Below are 19800 nucleotides of genomic sequence, written 5' to 3'. Positions count from 1 at the left end.
TCAGGACCTCAGTTTTACATTTCATCTGAAAGACAATGCCATGTGTTCAGTACAGTGTCAATGTCACCACACTCAGGAATGGGGATCAAACAGATCAAAGGAACACCACTTCTAGCAGCCAACCAAGTTCCCTTCTGAAGTGACCCATCCAAGTATTGGCCAGGCCCAAACCATTTTGATGAACAGCAATGAGTTGTTTAAGGATTTAATGGTCAGATGGGGACTTAGTGTGCAATGCGTAGCAAAAATAATTTATGGAAGGACAACCAGTGAACCAGGAGCAATTTGAGCCCAAAGCTTATTGTTGCTCATGGGTAGCGATGGCTAGCTAATTTTCTATGATCCAATAGAGGCACTACTTGCTAAAAACTTTGATTTAAACAAAAAATGTTAGAACCCATATGCTCACACTTTTACTCCTTTAGGCTTCAATAAGCTGATCATCTATGACCCTGTTGCAGGATCAATGCATGTGTGCCAAATGTCCTTGGAGGACATTTGGTACACTGTAAAAAATATTCTGTAAATTTTACAGTAAATTACTGGCAGCACAGACGCAAGTAAATTACTGTAAACTTACAGTAAATGTACTGTAAATTTAATTTACAGTTTGATACTGTATTATTTTATTACAGTATTAGATCAACTACTGTACATTTTACAGTAAGTTACTGGCAGCACATACACTAGTACAGTACATTTACAGTAGCTGAACTGTATTTTTTTAAACATCATTTTACTGTATTATATTATTACAGCATTAGTTTTCATACTGTAATTTCATTACAGTATAATTACTGCATTGGCTTGTCATTTACAGCAATTTACTGGACATGGTTGTAATTTGACATGATCTACAAATTTTTAGATCACTGTACACACATTGTTACTGTATACATATTTTAAGGCAAATTAATGGCAACAAGAAATTACATTATTCAAAAACTTTAAGCTTTGGTTCTGGAATTTGAGGGGAAAAAATAAATACATATAAAAATAAAAACAGAAAATCTTCTCTGATGTCCATCCAGGTCTGTCCCAGCCACATTGGAGCCTAAAAGTAATGGACAAAAACACAATGACAAAACTATAACTACAACACCAGCACATACACACCTTAATTAAGGATCTTTAGGACAAAGTATCACTAACTTACAAAAGTGAATAAAATCTTACTGTGTAGCTGAAAGCTGTGGGCAACATTTTTACACAATGCATTCAAAAAGCATTTACAAACCACCCCAGGAGGAGTACTAATCTAGAACCAGTTTAAAGGGACACTGAACATCATAAATATGGATGAACTTGATCAAAATCCTGTTCTCTAATTTACGACTTATTTGTGAAAATCTCCTGTTAATAATTGCCTATAGCAGGAAAGGTTATTGTACTTTTATGGTTCACAGTGAGCTATACTCTGTCCTTTATGCAGTCAAACTACTCTTCCTTATTGGTTATGCTCCCTTTCATTTAATCTTTGCTTTTCTGCGTTTACACTCCTCTAACTTGTCAGTTAGTTAATTCATCTAAAATACATGCCCACAATTTGTGAACAAAGCTCATACTATGTTTTCATTCTACTAGTATAAATGCAGAAAAACAGTGTAAACACAAAAGAGGACTCTTAAGGAAAAAAGTGTACACTGAACGATCACTGGATTGTCTTGTTTCTACACTCGTCATCCATTTTATCAGCTCCACTGTCCATACAGGAGCACTTCATAGTTCTACAATTACAGACTGTAGTCCTTCTGTTTCCCTGCATACATTCTTATCCCCATCTCACCCTGTTTTTCAGCTCTCAGTACAGAGCAGGTATGATGTGGTGGTGGATCATTCTCAGAGCTGCAGTGACAGAGGTGTTAGTGTGTATTGTGCCGGTGTGAGTGGATCAGACACAGCAGTGCAGCTAGAGATTTTAGACCCCGTAATATCACTGCTGGACTGAGAATAGTCCACTAACCAAAAACCTGACAGCATCCTGTGTCTCTGATGAAGGACTAGAGGATGACCGACACACACTGTGCAGCGACAGATGAGCGACTGTCTCTGACGTTACATCTACAAGGTGGACCAATGAGGTAGGAGTGTCTCACAGAGTGGACAGCGAGTGGACACATGGTTTAAAAACTCCAGGGCAGTGTCTGCTTCACTCGTACCAGAGCAACACACACTAACACCACCACCACCACCACATCAGTGTCACCGCAGCGTTGAGAATGATCCACCACCACATCACACCTGCTCTGTGGGGGTCCTGAGCATTGACAAAAATGGGGAAAGGGGACTTACAAAGTATGCAGAACAACATGTGGACTACAGTGTGTAATTGTAGAACTACAGAGTGCTCCTGTGTGGTCAGTAGACCTGATAAAATGAACAATGAGTGTGAATATAAGGCAGGTGTTCCTAATCCAGTAATCATTCAGTATAAAAATCACAGGATAAACAAAACAGCAGTAAATAACCTATGAATGTACTGTAACTATTTAAATTGTATCAATAAGCAGCAGCATGTACCTCAGATGAAGTCCCACTCAAAATCTGTATGCTTCTTCATCAGGGCTGAAATGTGGATTGATGGCCAAATCCTTTTATGAGCTAGCTGCCCTTTTATTTTGCTTTTCCTTTGCCTCTGCCTGCTTTTGGTCCTCTCTTTGGGTTGATACTGAAGAATATGAAATAACATGCACTTTTATGAAATTATGATTTTGCTGTGGAAGAATAAACCTGTGTCTGATCTACTTGTATCACGACAACACACACTAACACACCACCATGGGAGTGTCACTGCAACGCTGAGAATGACCCACCACCCAAATAAGGTGCTCTGTGGTGGACCTGGTCATTAAAAAAAATATTAAAAAGTTTGAAAGGGGGAAATAATTTATGCAGAGCAACAGATGGACTATACGCTGTAACTGTAGAACTACACAGTATTCCAGTATCGTGAGTGGACAGAGAGTGTAGAATGGGTTTATGTAGATTTTAGGTGTACAAATAAGTTTTAAAGCATTTTTAATGTAACCTATAATTGTAACTCAAAATTCAAACATTATCATGCCCTTTTTCATTTGATGGTAAGTTTTATTAAACATAAATTAACCTAAAATTAAGGAGTTTGAAAAAGGCAAGTGAGAAGAATATATCCATTACTGTATTTTTGTTATGAGATCCATCAAGGAAAAAAGTGCTGAAAAAGCATGTGTATAGATTTGCTCTGTCCTTTTGGATAATATTGTTTCCAAAAGTTTGTAAGTTTTGGATTAGACAATTTAAATATTTTAATGTTAGCCATTGTGAAAGTAGCATATTAACCATTATTTTTTAGTTTTTTTTTTTAAATAAATTAAATGACAATAGTATTTTTTTAATATTACACAACAGTTACCATAAAATGACAAAGGAGTGGGAGAATGTTAATTACTAATATGTTACACACACAAACTTATAAAACATACTCGTATACCAAATAATTTGGATGGTAGTTACCATATGTTTAGCTTTACATGACTTCAACAATACAGGCAGCGCCCTCATAATTCTGGAGGTTAATGTTGAATTAGCTGACCTTCGGTTCCAAACATCCATTTCTGTCTTAGGCCTTACACCTAAAAGCAAAAAAATTCATTCATTCATTCATTAACTCAAACTTAACTTCTTTGTATGGCCTTTCAATATACCATACCAAGAATGACCAACCATGAGCGGCATAGTCTCCTTTAAGATAAAAAGTAAAAAATGCAAAAAAAAACCCACACACACACACACATTTTATATATATTAATAATGAATATAAACATAGTGCTAACAGAATTATCAATAGTTTACACAATGCACTTAATATAATAAACCCACTGGCACTCTTTATCTAACCTCAAAATACAATTACTGATAGAAGTCTAGAAAAATAAATTAATAGAAAAGACACTGTAGACAAAAAACTTTTAAACTCCTGGTTTGAAACTACTGGTTCTGGTATGCATGTAAGATAAATGCATGTAAAATGCATGATAAGCTCATGATAAATATGAGGTAAATTTGTAAACCTTATCCGAATAGTTTGACTGATAACTTAATTTTAATATCTTAAATTTACACTTTTAAAACGAGTCATACCATAATTCCTAAGTGATATGGCTGTAGAATGCACCGTGTTCAGTATCAGAATTCAATGGTTATATTTAACGAAGGCTTAGCTACAGCTGCAGTCCCCTAACTGTAAAAGCGGCGAGCAGTAACGAACGGAGTCACAAATGTCGGACTGTAATTCCAAAATATTTTACAAAAACGAATATTTACACAAAAAACCTGTGAATTCTCCTGCGCTGACAAATATCTACTTAACTTAGTGATACATATTTAGTTTACTGATTTCGCCATAATGGAAGGCACTAAAGCAACGAATACATTGGGGTATATAGCTCCAAAATGGATAGTAGTTTATTACAATAGCTATGCTAAATAAACGCAGCTAATGTCACTCAACCTAGCTAGCCACATAGTTCTCAGATTATCATCAGTAATGTTAGCCAACTTGTAAATAATCGACAAGTCAGGCATGCCCATTAACTTACATTCTGTACTTTATTTAATTTACATTGAGCCTGTCGTCTGAGTACCTCAGATATGACAGAGCGGGCTTACTGAGGCTTTAGCAGGCTTGCTAAGATACACACGCTTGCTAAATAATATTAGAGGATTAAAGCGCTTTAAAACAAGTGAACAGCACCATATTTCTCTCATAAAACGAGTTTTAAGTTGATCATTAAAGTTTCTATACCGAGAACACTTCACAAGTTGCAAAGATGACAGTGTACAGTTGAAGTCTGGAAGTGTGAGGTGATTTCAAGTCTGAGGTGAAAATGTTATGCGCTCACGTCCAAATTTAAAGATGAGTGCTGCGTTACGCAGCCTACGGAGAGCTATTATATAAAATTCGATAAAACTCGATATTATATATATATATAGTAAAAGCAAACGGAATTAAAACAGACAGCTTTATAAAACACCCTATTCAACACTTCAGTACTTATAAAAGTATTTTTCTAAACAAGAAACACCTCACTCTGATCAGCAATTTTCATGTGGAACAGACGATAAAATCACACTTCCTGATGATTTGTCCATTAAAAGCGGTAATATACTGTACGTTCTTTGGATCATTTGGCATGTCCCACAATGCATTGCTTAAAACAGTAAAATACTGTAAAACAGAACTACAGTACCTTACAGTTGAAAATTCACTGTAAATTTACTGCAATTTTTTACAGTGTAGGTACCAAACACTCCGTACATTTTGAAGATGATCTGACCAAGCTTACTGCCACCAATGCTCCAGAAATTTATAAAATATCATGAAATCGCAATTGCAAACCTTTTTAGGGGCTTTTAGTTTGAAATGACAGATAGAGCACTCAAATCGCCATTTTGTGAAGATGTAGTATACAGACACCAAGTGTGGTAGGTGATACTGAACGCTTTACGACATATAATTAAGGCGAGGCCTGTGGTGTATGGTACCGCTGCTGAAAACTTTCTAGAGGAAATATTAGTATGACCATCACAACTGGGCCCTTGTTAAAGTCACTTTAAACCATACACTCTACATTTTTCCTGCTTATATCACAGCAACTTTCAACCACTTTCAACTTTAACTGTTGACTTGCTGTCTAATGTATTTCCCCCATACACAGGTGTCCCTGTAATAAGATAATCAGTGTTTTTCCCATGGCCTAGTTGTATAAATCTTGCAGCTGATTAGTGTATAAACATAGTCACATCAGCATCAGAATTACAGATTACATGGCAGGCCAGTTTGGATTTATGGTTGCTGATGGTTAAGGGTACTGTAAGGCTGCAAAGCTAGTAGGAAGCTATGTGAAGCTCTAATGGATTTGCATAAGATATTTTACATCTTATCCTGTGTATGATTACAGTGTAAAATCAGGAGGTTTAATCACAGAGTAACTGCACAGTCAAAACCAGGAGGAAAAAGAGTGGATAGATTAGATTATGCTCAATTGAGGGATTTAATGCTGTTAAAAGTTATGGAGTGTTACAGCTGTACAACAACTGTTTTAATGTGTCTTACATTAAGTACGCTTTTAAGTTGAATTTCTAAAAAGAAGTGAACATCTGTCGAGCTGAAATGGCTTTATTTCCTGTTGGAATTTTATTCAGTTCATACCTTATTCCTTCAATTTAGTCATCGCTAATTTTCAATGGGAAGGAGGGTTTTTCCTTCTTGTCATCTTTTGATTTGGTAATTGCGCCACTCCAGAACTACAGCGTTGCTCAAATTTCTGTGCTTGAAAAGGTGAATAAACTCAGGGACATGTGATGTAACTAAATAGTTTGTCATGCCCAGAGAGGTCAGTTTAACTATGTAAATAAACTAATTCACAAGAGTGCAATGTAATTCTGAATGTATTATTTGTGTCATGTAGGATTAAGAATAACATTTTTTAATTGTTTCATTCAATAATTTCACAGCCTCAGAGTGGACAAGATACCATAGAGTTGGCAGTTACTATAATGGGAGTTTTTTCCTGCTTTGCTTGTTCATATGGTCTCCCTATGTCAGGGGGAGACACACTGGTTTGAACCATTTGTCATGATAAGAATGCTGTTGAATGCATCAAGGTAAGCCAAGTCACCTTGAATATTAAATTTAAATTATTTTTAATTTAAAAAAAATAAATATTTCAATATGTTTTGTTCGATTTCTATTTTTTCAGAGAAAGTTTCTGTTAGTTATACATAATTTGAGACTCACTGAATAACCTTTGATAATAAAGATATGGACAGAAATTCCTATGGTATTTTTTTCAGTTCTTAAGCAAAATGGACCTTGATTTTTTTTTTCTTTCTTATCTGTAAGAGATTAAATCATTAAGTACTCAGAGTGTTGGTGTTCTACCAAATGTTCTTCCACAGAGTCCTATTTTCTCTATATTGTTTAATTATTTACTTGAAATTCATTCTGTAAAATATTTTACCAGTAATTTTTAATTTCCATTTTTTTTCATTCCCTGAAAAAATTCTGAATATCTAGACTTCACTCCCTTACTCTCTCATGTCTTTGTAATTTGAATATCTGCTTCTTGGTAGCTTACAATACACAAATCAGAAAAAAAGGATAGCTGTGACATTTTATCCAATAAAACCAAATCTATTATTTGTTCTATGTTGTCCAAAGTTTTCACTGACACACCTTATTGGATTTTGGAAATATAAACACATGTTTAAATTAACACCTTCAACACACTCCAAAAAGAGCAAAAAGCATAAGAACAATACATTGAATTTTGTAGCTACATCATTTTGAAACATTAAACTAATAGCAGGTGTTTAAATGTATAAAAGGAACATCCACCATCCATGGCTCAGATTTGTAAGCAAAGATGAGTCACATCTCACCACTTTTGTCAAACTTTGTGAGAGATTGTGATACAGTTCAAAAGAACATTCCTCAAGGTGAGATTGCAAAGAACTTGCATACCATACCATTGTCTAAAATAATACTCTGAAAACATATGGAGATATTTGGATGCCACTAAATGAGCGTGAATTTGACCTTTGCCATATTTTGGAAAACTGTTGCTGTATCAAGAAATGCAACCTAAAGGTGGGCAAAAGCTCATTTCAGATTGTCTGTGACAGTGGAGACGTGCTGTTGTCAGGGGAAACATGGATTTTGAGTTTTCTGTTACAAAATATAATAAAAATAAAATCATGTAAAAAAGTTGAATAATCAAATACATATATAAACACCTGCTGCACCTAATCCAGATTTTGAAGCTGAAATTTTAAGTTTAAAAAAAATGTTATGTAGTGTTAATTTAAAGTCGTCATATTGTGCTTTTATTTTCCACTACTGAACAATCTCATGAATAAATCGTAACAGCCTGTGGTGTAATACTGTTTAAATATATTACTAGGACAATAATCACATTACACAATCGCGTAATTTTGCCATCAAAAATTCAAGAAAGTCTGTTTTCTTTTACATGGTGATGTTATCACTATAGAGTTGCAAATTTATTATTACAAAAGTATTAATTTGAGTTTAAGCTTAAGTTCTCGGACTGAACCTGATTCACCAACTGTAATCATCTTTAAGCTTTCCACTGTACGCAAGTTTTTACTGTACGGTGAGTTTAAGATAGTCACAGAAACCTTCATACACAGCGCAGCCGAGAGAATGAATAACCAGCCAATCCAGCACAGACCGATCATCTCTGACCAATCCCTTTGCTGGAGGTGGGGTTTTGGCTCAGAGAGTCGAAGATGATTGGTGGGTATTACACACGCACGTCCTCTTTCACCTGGTGTCAATCAGGTTTAGCCGATGCTGGGTTTGGGTGTGCAGCTTGTTGCTGTTTCCCTTCAGTGATCAAGATGTCCATTTTAATGCACGTTTGCACGCTAGTAATAAAAATCCTCGTGCTGCCGCTGCAGGTGGCGGAGCTGCTGGGTCTGTACCAGCTCTACAAGCGCGTTTTTCCTGTGTTCATATACAACATCAGCTTCTCATACAACAGCAAGATGAACGACAAGAAGCGCGAGCTATTCCGCGAGCTGCTGCGCTTTTCCCCGCGCGCAGGGCCCCTGCGGCTTCTGGAGGTGGGCTGCGGCAGCGGGGCGAACTTCCAGCACTACCCCAGCGGCTGCAGAATCACCTGCACAGACCCAAACCCCCACTTCAAGGAGTACTTACAGAAAAACATGGACAAGAGCGACCACCTGGTGTATGAGAAGTTCGTGGTGGCGCCCGGAGAGGACCTGAGGGCTGTGGAGGACAACTCCGTGGACGTGGTGGTGTGTACACTCGTCCTGTGCTCTGTTAGTAACGCTCCCAAGGTTATCCAGGAGGCCAAAAGAGTCCTCAGACCGGTAAGCGAACTGTTACCACCTGTTAACCACTTTAAATAGGTTTAACACCCGGTTCTTAGTTTTGGTTATGTAAAATTTTCCAGGTTCCATATGCGTTCGGGCTCTTTGACTCATGGAGTTTCCATGTTCAGAGTCTGAAAAAGATGCTTATATATGGTACGTAACATTCACAGCTAAATTCTTTATTGGTACAGTCCCAAATACATGAAAAGCTTAAAATACATATACTTTATATTTAAAGGCACATTTACACTGTTTGTACATTTTAGTGACCAATAATGTACTTCTGCAGTACATTTTTTTCTGAATGGTATTGGTTAATAACCTTAACCATCTATAAGAGGAAAAAAAAAATATATATATATATATATACACACACACACATTTACATAATACAAACAGTTCTTAAATTTACATAATGGCTCCTGGGGCTTATACCACAAAGCAGGATTCTCATTCACACAGACAGATAAAACAATCTCAAATTAAGGATTGTCCAATGTTACTAATCTTTTTTGCTTTTGGAACGACGACTTCAGCTTAAGTTGTATGACTGAAATATTCTGCTTTGTGTTATTCTGCTTTGTGTTGAAAAAACTCCAACACACAACTCGCTGTGGCATTTAATGGTCCCATATGGACATTTTCTGCACAGTTTTGGTTCCTTTTATATTTTGGCAATATAATTTTATATTTTGGCAATAAAAGACGTGTGCATAATTTCATTTAGAAAATCAACATAGTAATATTATATTAAAAGTAATAAAACTTCAGAGCAAACCCCAAAAATGTGTGTTTTGATGGAAATAACAGATTTACTTATTTTCAAGAACAATAATTCTACCATCAAATGTCTTAAAGGAACTTTAGTTGTTACTCTACACTTTATCTTCATTCAGTACGCAAGGATCTAAAAAATACGCAAGAAGTCCCACCTCTTTGTTCCTAACCCTCCGTGTAACACCTGCAGCCAGAGTTTACTACTAACCTTTGTATTTGCTCATCAAATGTACAAAGCACTTCTTGTTTCCTGTTTAAATAGAACACAATATACCCTGCATAATTGCAAGTGTTAATATTGGAGGAATTTAATAAAAACGTTTAAAACAAACTCAAAAATGTCCCCACTGACACCTACAAAACAAAGTCACAAAAATAACGTCTTTGGAAAGTTAGAACAAAGGCCTTACAAAGTTTAAACAAAGTCAACTCTCACACAACATACATACATCTTTTCCGCTTTTCCATTTCAGGGTCACGGTGTCTCACACAACATCCCTTCTGTTAATGCACTTCCTACTGCCACACAAGCCTGTCGTTACCACTAATAGTTTAAAATGTAATGCTGAACAGTGAAAAGTCCATACATTCACCGGTGCGGTATCAGATGTAACACAGTTCATTGTTAAGCCATACCCTCCTCCCCATATATCTGTCCAGACTGGTACTTGGGCAGTCCTTTGAGGTCACAAGTGCTTGCACTGGTGAGGAACTGTCCACCCATGTACGCAGAATGTCAACACAGCTGATGATCTGCGTGCCCTGCTATAGTTCAAATAATGGCTCACCGTAAGTCCTTTAGCAACTTTGGAACTAAAAACAGAACATGTTTCTGCCATTGTTTTAAAAATAGTAACACTAAGTCTGCATTACGCTAATGGTACAGAAATAACCCTATCACACAATCAAACTTGAGTGATTCCTTTGGGTTTATGACTTCAGAATCCTGAATTGTCATGTCTGAGACTGGTGTTGAAACACTGCAGTTTCAAAGCAGAAATGAGGAGCCATGGCCTTGACCTAAAATCCTGGCCTGAAACCTGGATCCAAGGTCTGGTTTTGATGACCTCTGGCCTATTTACATCAGGGAGAATTGGCGTAATCTGTTTCATAATGGTATTGGAGTGTACACTTAGAGACTGAGGATTAAGTCTAAGTAGTAAAGATTAGAGTGTGTTTATGTGAACACACTATACATGACGACAACCTCCAGCTTTCATTTTCAGGTTTAGCACATCCTTCTACACAAGCCTACCTATTCAAACCACAAATGACTGCATTAGTTAAATTCAGTTATGAATGTGACTGAGGTGGAGTTTATTTATTTACACTGTTTGATTATAAGCACTAGAAATGGGGTTTTTAAATATCATCAGATAAGTCAGTTATACACAGCTACACTGCCAGTCTGTGATAAACCTAAATCTAGATTGCCATAGTGAAAGGACCTTGACCTGCGTAGAGAATGCTGGTTTTCAAGGGTCAGGTCTGTGTAACCCAACCATATCTCACTCTAATCACGTGTCCTCATATGACAAATATAACAGGCTAATAAGCACACAGCATAGCACTGTAATTTTACTGCTTTGTCTTATAGGGTGGAGCATTCTTCTTCTTGGAGCATGTGGTGGATGAACCCTCAACGTGGACATACTTCTTTCAGCATGTTTTCCAACCTTTCATGTAATAGCATTAAAAGGCACACATACACAGAATATATACAAACACTCCTACCTCACTGGTCCATCTTGTAGATGAAAAGTCAGAGATAGTAGCCCACTGCTGCTACACAGTTTATGTTGGTCATCTTTCCTTCAACAGTTGTCTCTGGACAATCCCCACAGGAAGAATTTAGTTGGATATTTTTGGTTTTGTGGCCAATTCTCAGCCCAGCAGTGAGACTGAGGGGTCTAAAAACTCCATCAGCACTGCTGTGTCCGTTCCACTCATACCAGCGCAACACACACCTCTCTACCACCACTACGTCAGTGTCACTGCAGCACTGAGGATGATCTACCTTCCAAATCATACCTGCCCTTTGGTGGTCCTGTGGGGGTCCTGACAATTGAACAACATAATGAAAGGGGAAAAACAAATTGTGCATAGCAAAAGATGGAGTACACTCTTTAGTATGTAAAAGAAACAAGGAAATGGTCATAATATTATGGCTTTATCTGTATTAAAAATACAGATATTTGCAAGCTTAATGCTATTTTTGATTTTGTAGTTCTGGAAACTCTCCACTAAATTAAATGTGGGTTTGTGCATCTTACCTGTGACATAGATAACGTTTCACTGATAAGATGCTTCCAGATGTTTGGGTATGCTAATTAGTAATATTTAAAATAACATATTTTAGTATTTTTAAACTTAGCTGGCATAAAATATTTTCATCATTGGGCATTTATAAAATAAGTAACATATCATCGCTGCTCAAAGAAAACCATGTATATTCATTGTTAGAGGTTTTAATTTACAACCTCATTTGAACACAACAGTTGTTCTTCATGTTATGTGAAAATGTCATGATGAATGGACCAATAATAATGCTCCAAAATTCAGAAATAAAAAAAAATTCAAAAAATTTTTTTTACATTGACTTCCATTAAAGGTTATAAAGGGATTTTCCTTCTCTTTAAAGTTACTATTTTTGAAATACATGCTTTTCTTCGAACAGCAACAATATGCACCTGATTGTTAGACCTACATTATGTAGTTTAAACCAAAGTGCAAAGAAATGCCTTAAAATATTGTTCCATCACACTTTTGGAAGTCTAATTTTCAGAGGTTAGAGGTTTGGTAATCCATGTACATTCAAATGTATATAATCAGTTACACAAAATAATCCAGGGCACTCTGTCTTTGAGGGAATAAAAAAACAAAACGATTTTATTGACACAGGGCAGGTGGCAAAATAACCGACTTGCCATTTTCAGTGTCCTGATTGAGGGCTAAGTAGGCAAAATTTTGGCATATACAGGTGAATCTCAGTAAACTACAATATCAAACATTTATTTATTTCAGTAAATCAATTTTAAAAAGGCATATTATATAAATTAATTACAAACAGAGTGATCTATTTCAAGCATTTATTTCTTTTAATGTTGATGATTATGGCTTACAGCCAATGAAAACCCAAAAGTCATTATCTCAGAAAATTAGAATAATCAACCCAAAACCTAAGCCTTTAAAATGGTCCCTTAGTCTGGTTCAGCAGGCTACATATTCATGGGGAAGACTGCTGACTTGACAGATGTCCAGAATTGACATCATTGGCACCCTCTTTCTGTATCCAAGCATATTAATGGAAAGTTGAGTGTAAGGAAAAAGTGTGGTAGAAAAAGGTGCACAAGGAACAGGGATAACCACAGCCTTGAAAGGATTGTCAAGAAAAGGCCATTCAAAAATTTGAGGGAGATTCACAAGGAGTGGACTGCTGATGGAGTTAGTGCTTCAAGAACCACCACATAGACGTGCCATGTCATGGGCTACAACTGTTGCAATTCTTGTATTAAGCCATTCATGACCCACAGACAACACCAGAAGCATCTTACCTGGGCCAAGGAGGAAAACGACTCATCTCTTCCTGTTTGCATTTCATTTGGAAATCAAGATCCCAGAGTCTGGAGGAAGAGTGGAGAGGCACACAATCCAAGCTGCTTGTAAGTTTCCACAATGATGGTTTGGGGAGCCATGTCATCTGAAGGTGTTAGTCCACTATGTTATGTCAAGTCCAAAGTCAGCGCAGGACTCTTTACCAGGAAGTTTTAGAACACTTCATGCTTCCCTCTGCTGATAATCTTTATGGAGATGTGGATTTCATTTTCCAGCAGGACATGGCACATGTCCACACTGTCAAAATGACCAGTACCTGGTTTAATAACCACAGCATTACTGTGGTTGATTGGTCAGCAAACTCGCCTGAGCTAAACCATGAAGATGAGAGACACCAGAGTGCAGAGAAGCTTAAAGCTACTATCAAAGCAACCTGGGCTTCCTTAACAGCTCGGCAGTGCCTGATCGCCTCCTTGCCACACCAGATTGATGCAGTAATTCATGTAAAAGTAGCCTCAACCAAGGATTGAGTGCATATATTGTACATACTTTTCAGTAGGCCAACATTTCTGTTTTAAAATCATTTTTTTAATTGGTCTTATATAATGTTCAGATTTTCTGAAATTATAATTTGGGTTTTCATTGACTGTAAGCCAGAATCATCAACATTAAAATAAATAAACACTTGAAATAAATCACTCTGTAATAAATCTATATAATGAGTTTCACTTTTTGAATTGAATTACTGAAATAAATTAACTTTTTGATGATATTCACATTTTTTTTAATGTGTGTGATGATATACAAGTTATAAGCTTTGCCAGGTTTTCATGTTTATATGAGATGCCTGTTTATGGTTTTGTATTGTAGGTACTATTTAGGAGATGGTTGTGAGATCACTCGCGCTACATGGAAGCATATAGAGGCAGCTGGTTTCTCTGACTTGAAGCTTCTCCATTTCCAGGCCCCACTTGTGTTCCTCATCAGACCACACATCAGCGGTTATGCTGTGAAATAATTGCAGGACTGTCAGATAATTGCAGTCCCTTTACAGAGTGGATTAACAAATATTTTTTATATAATTTGCACAATAATATCTAATTTCTGTATTATAACTTGACTAAAAATGTACTTCTAAAGTACATTATAATTTGTATCTGTAAAATGGCTTTGCATATGTGCAATATCCAATGTTATGTGAAGATGTTGGTGTGACCAACATGTAAATCCACAACTGAGAATTTTTTTTTTTTTTTTTTTTAAATTAAACTTGTAGGCCTTGCATGAAACATGCATTCAGGTTTGCAAGTTTGAAAATGGGAATATTTCAATGGGATATACCATAAAGTCATAATAGTGTTTGGGGGGATGAAAGAGTCATACTGCCATCTAGTGAACAGGAGTCATAACTTTGAGCCTGTTGACTACTGCAGCAAAGCAAATAAACCCAAGTGGCCATTTCTCGATACCTGTGCTGCAGACTTAGAAAACAGGTCCTTGGTGGGGTAGTTGTCACTATCCAGGCTCTTTGTCTCATGGATATCATGTGAAATTAAAAATTCATCTGGTATTAATTCATTCAGCCTTCAATAACCAGTTCAGTCTGATCAGGGTCCCTGTGGGTCTAGACTTAAGGCAGGAAAAAACCCTGGACAGGGATGTTCCCCTACTTGTCATGAGGATTGCAGTGTATTATGCGTAAGCCAAGGATGCAGAGATACATCAAGACTGTTCTAAATCTCTTTACTGAAATTTCTGAAAGAAGACTGCATTTCTATGCTGTATACTGAGCATGCTTCACATTGGAACAGGTTTAGTAACATAACAGCCAAGAATTGCAGGCTTCTAAGGCTGCATTGTAGGTGTTTCAGAAATGGCGGAGTATCGGGAATGCTCTTTGTATTGTGTGAAATGCAGTGTTATTAATACTGATGCTAGATATGTAAAACCTTACAAGAGCTGCCAGTAAACATGACAAAAAATATATATAAATGGTATACATATACATGGTATATGTTTTGTACAGATTTAATCTTTCAAATGGTTATTTTATTTTGTTTTATTTAAAATAATGCCTATGAGGGTAAAAGGCCCAAGCACCTGTTTATTGTGTGCGTTGAAATATTACTGATCCTTATGTTTAAGCTGAAGATCATATCTAAGGAAGACTGATATCATTAAATAGTTAAAAATATTGCAGATATGTTTCTAAGGGCAAATTTTGGAATTATTACATGTATATTTTAATAAAAGCCTTGAATAAGTCTTTCAAATATGTTCACATTTTTAAATATAATAGGTAACCACTTATATTCAAGAAATACTACCGTACAGAAGTATGTTGTGGTCAATTAATGCACAACACATTAAAGTATAATTCTTCAGATATATGAGCCCTTTCAGATCTAATGTTGACACAAGTGTAACCAGAGTAAAGCTATATGCTTGCATTTGTCTTCAACAGAATGAAAAGCACATATTAATCCTAACACAATGTTTAAATCACATGTGCTCTATACAGCCCTGTTCAAACACATTTAAGGTACAGTCAAATATTTGTAGCTAAGTTAGGAGATTATAGAGTAATACATACAATGATTAGTGTACATTAGAGCCAGCTACTGTTTTTGACATTGAACTGAGAGTGGACACAGATTATTCCAAAAACTTTTCCAGCTTCAGAAATGAAGCTTATACAGCACAATTATTTATCGAAACAGTGTGTGTCAGGAAGTGCACTGTGACACCTTTCCACCATTTGTTACCCTAATAATTTTGACTAATTTACAGTGCTGTCAGGTGTGTCCATTATGATTTGTTGAACTAGAAATTTGTAGTTTGAACTAGGCTCGGGCTCCTCTGAAAGCTTTCAGAAATGTACATGTTGCTACTTTGTATATGTGGTTAAAACATCAAAATCAATACTGAATAAATATATTTTTGTTTTGCTGTTTAACAAGACCCAATGGACATGTGCAATATTATATTTTAAATCTGTATAATCATATATAGATACTCTGCTGTACAGGAACAAGTTTTACTTGTTACAGTGACCTAAGCCTATTTGCATTATAATTTCAGTGATTTAAGATTGCTATAAGAGACTTGGATTTCCAAATGTATGATTTTGTGCAACATATTGATTTCATTAATAAACAGATTTTGTCATTTTCATTGCTGATGTTCTAGGCAACAAAGCATTTTATAAAAACTGCTGTAAATCGTTATTTAGATAATTAAGGTGTTTCTAATTATATTGGCAAGATACCCATTTCTTAGCATTAACTCAGTAACCAAGAGGGTTACTGATATCATGACATGTGCGGTAAACTACACTGAGATGAAAGGTTTGGAGGGTGAAAACCAGTGCTGGGTCACATGGTGGTGTATACATAGTAGAGTTTGTGTGAAAACTCTAACTTATCAGTTTTGTGTTAGTATGACAGGATGTTCATGGTTGTAAAAGACATGACTATTTGCACAGGTTTAGAATCTGTCTCTATGACACACATTCTAGGAAGAGGTAGGTATACATTGTCATTGAGGTATTCTTCATGACATATTTATCTACTCTGCAATGTCATTTCCTGTAATTAATAAGAACATCAGAATAAATACTTTAAAGCATTCTTTCATGTTATTGTTTACTGTAAAATGTCTGCTGAGCAGCTTGCTAGCATACAATGCAATATAAATTAGACTGACACCAAAAGGCTCAATAAGGAGTGTGTAGAAGGTGGATTCAATACCAGAGCCGGTAATCTGACCAGTTGTGTTACCTTGTCAAAATGTGCTACTAAGCAGTCCTGTGCATGTTCAGATCCAAAATTTTTTTATATATATTTCTTAGTTTCATGTTGATCCTTGGTGCGTTACATAATCTTAGTTTACTTTCATTGTTTGATTGATTGTTCCAAATTTTGCACGGCAAATGAAATGTAAAAAGCTACAAAAACATTTCTAATCATCAGAATTATTTTATCATTTCTTTAATCAGAAGATTTGGGCTCTGCATCCCATCTAACGGGGAATGTCCCCACAACTTTGTCTAATGTTATGTAAAGGTTTTCCTAATGTTAGAAGCAAACATTCTTACAGTGACGTCAATGGAATGTTCCATAAATGTTACTTGACCTTGCTAAAAGTTCTCCTAATGTTAGTCTGAAACATTCTAGGTGAAAGTTACATGAAGGTTCTTTGAAAGTTTTTATATAAATAGTCTAAAGCAGTATATGTATGGTATTCTTTAGACACATTTCAAATTGTCACCTGTTTAACATCAATTTTTGAAATTAAGGTACACCATTGAAAGATGTGGATCCATTGATTGTGTTCAACAATATGAACTTTTTTTTTATTTCTCATTATATTTAATTCAATAATATATTTAAAATAATCTTTTTTCTGAATTTTCCAAACTGTTAAATTTAATAACTGCATGAAAAACACCTGTTAGGAGAAATAACATGTTTTCCACAGTACAGAGGAATAAAATATTTTTTTGATATTATTACCCGTTTTAGAAGGTTTGTGCGGCATTTGTAGAACATTATATAAATACATCCCATGGATTTAGCACCTTTAGCTAACTGTTAGCTAACTGATTTTAGTTACCAGATTAAACATTAGTTAACAGCTATTTAATGTTAGCTAAGATTAGCTAAATTAGTTATCTCACTAGCTAACTCCGCATTAGTCATGAGGTAAAAAAAAATGGTATTGGCTCATATATATTATGTTATCTTGCTAATTTAATGAAGTTATTCGTTTTCAAGCTGTATTGTGCAATGCAATTTAACCCATTTGTGGCCGTGAAAACACACACACACACACACACACACACACAGAGGTGCCGGGTGGGTGTGGGGATACTCACAAGTCTCCGACTGGTGGCTGTACAGCTGGAGTTTGTCCCAATAAACGAGAGGGTCACCTCAATGCGGAACCTAGGATTTTGGAGGAACAATGCGGATTTCATCCTGGCCGTGGAACTATGGACCAACTCTTAACTTTTTCACAGATGATTGGGGGTGTGGGAATTTGCTACTCCACTCTACACATGCTTTGTGGATTTGGAGAAGGCATATGACCGTGTCCCCTGAGAGATTCTGTCAGAGGTGCTTCGGGAGTATGGGGTGCCAGTGTTGCCGTACAGTTCTTGTACTCTCAGAGTTTGAGTTGTGTTCACATCCTTGGTAGTAAGTCAAGCTTGCTCAGTGTGGACACTGGACTCCGTCAGGGCTGTGCCTTACCTCTTATCACTCCTGTTCCTGATATTAATGGACAGGGTGGCAAGGCATAGCTTGGGACAGGAGGGCGGATGATGATGTTCTTCGGGCTTCTTCGCACGGAGGCCTCCAGTGTCCACTTGAGCACATGATTATCTCCCGGAAACAGATGGCATGGTCCCTTCAGGTAAGGGGTGAGAACCTACTCCAAGTGAAGGGAAGAGGGATAGTGAGACCTTAGGTTAGGTGCAGCATCTGCAGTAATGCGGTCACTGTACCGCACCATTGTGGTGAAGAGAGAGCTGAGCCATAAAGAAAAGCTCTCAATTTACCGGTCAGTCTACATCCTCACTCTAACCTATGGTCATGAGCTCTGGGTAATGACTGAAAGAACAAATCACAGATACAAGCAGCCAAAATGAGCTTTCTCTGACAGGTTGCTGGGTGTACTCTCCATGATCGGGTGAGGAGCTCGGAGTAGAGTCGCTGCTCCTTGACGTTGAGAAGAGTCAGTTGAGGTGGTTCAGGCATCTGATCCCGGGGGACGGGACTAGTTTGTGAATGAAACGCTTCTCCAAATTCTATGTAAGCTCTAGGAAAACAAAATCCCGGACCTTTATGAAATTCCGCCCGGACATTTTTTTTAAGTCTAAAAAAGAGGACAGGAGGATGTCTGGTCACCCTAATGTTACACATTGTGTATTTCAGTTCCAGATATAAAACATTTTTTAAAATATTTAGTTTAAGTTTGTTAAGTTTATTTAGGGAGGATCTAGCTACACCCCAAAGTTTTGAAGAGAAAGAAATGCATATTTGTGATATAGGAGAATTATTTAAAAATGTTACTCATTTTCAAATGTGACAGTTAGACAGGTAATACAAAAAGACAGGCAGGAATACTGGAGGGGAGTTTTAGGCTGACAGCCCTGAACTATTTAAATATAAATAATTATAGTTACTCATTCATTAATTATCTGTAACCACTTATCCAGTTCAGGGTGGGTCCAGAGCCTACCTGGAATCATCAACTTTTGAGTCACCAATCCACCTACTAACGTGTGTTTTTGGACTGTGGGAGGAAACCGGAGCACCTGGAGGACCAACTCCTCACAGAAGGTCACCCAGAGCAGGAATCGAACCCACAACCTCCAGAACCCTGGAGCTGTGTGACTGCGACACTACCTGCTGTACCACTGTGCCACAATTATAGTTATATAAATAACAAATCTAAATAATATATAATGTTCTCATTTTAAGTAATATTTACACATAAATTATTTTTAACATTTTGGAAATCTCTTTATGCTGAAGGATGGGACTTTATCCGTAAACAGAATCA

At 36.6% G+C, this 19800-nt stretch overlaps 1 protein-coding gene and 1 long non-coding RNA gene across 8 annotated transcripts; one reads left to right on the top strand and one right to left on the bottom strand.

The window, feature by feature from the left end:
• Positions 1 to 946: 946 nt before the first annotated feature.
• LOC136692792 (uncharacterized) lies at positions 947 to 8875 on the bottom strand. Of its 6 annotated transcripts, XR_010801981.1 has the most exons (5): positions 4578 to 4634; positions 3703 to 3720; positions 3493 to 3611; positions 2521 to 2668; positions 947 to 1054 (listed from the first exon to the last, which is right to left on the bottom strand). It is a non-coding gene; the product is annotated as an uncharacterized lncRNA (long non-coding RNA). The 6 variants fall into 6 exon arrangements; XR_010801978.1 differs by lacking the exons at positions 3703 to 3720; positions 4578 to 4634 and adding an exon at positions 8723 to 8875; XR_010801983.1 differs by lacking the exons at positions 3703 to 3720; positions 4578 to 4634 and adding an exon at positions 5229 to 5328.
• tmt1a.1 (thiol methyltransferase 1A, tandem duplicate 1) lies at positions 8342 to 14480 on the top strand. Of its 2 annotated transcripts, XM_066666469.1 has the most exons (4): positions 8342 to 8898; positions 8982 to 9054; positions 11276 to 11361; positions 14104 to 14234. In XM_066666469.1, the coding sequence occupies exons 1-3, from the start codon at positions 8404 to 8406 to the stop codon at positions 11311 to 11313; spliced, it is 606 nt and encodes a 201-aa protein (XP_066522566.1). In that variant the 5' UTR covers positions 8342 to 8403; the 3' UTR covers positions 11314 to 11361; positions 14104 to 14234. The 2 variants fall into 2 exon arrangements, with proteins under 2 accessions (XP_066522566.1, XP_066522565.1); XM_066666468.1 differs by lacking the exon at positions 8982 to 9054 and having other exon boundaries at positions 14104 to 14480.
• The last annotated feature ends 5320 nt before the right edge of the window (positions 14481 to 19800 follow it).

This window comes from Hoplias malabaricus, chromosome 3, assembly GCF_029633855.1.
Source record: "Hoplias malabaricus isolate fHopMal1 chromosome 3, fHopMal1.hap1, whole genome shotgun sequence".
In the NCBI taxonomy this organism is placed as follows: domain Eukaryota; kingdom Metazoa; phylum Chordata; class Actinopteri; order Characiformes; family Erythrinidae; genus Hoplias; species Hoplias malabaricus.
The sequence above is the reverse complement of the archived record's forward strand: the minus strand, read 5'-3'. Positions and strand labels throughout refer to the sequence as shown.

Coding starts and splice junctions, on each gene's coding strand:
- tmt1a.1 (XM_066666468.1), top strand. CDS start 8,404: ATGTCCATTTTAATGCACGTTTGCACGCTAGTAATAAAAATCCTCGTG. Junction 8,899..11,275: donor CCAAAAGAGTCCTCAGACCG/GTAAGCGAACTG, acceptor TTTGTCTTATAG/GGTGGAGCATTCTTCTTCTT. Junction 11,362..14,103: donor CATGTTTTCCAACCTTTCAT/GTAATAGCATTA, acceptor TTTGTATTGTAG/GTACTATTTAGGAGATGGTT.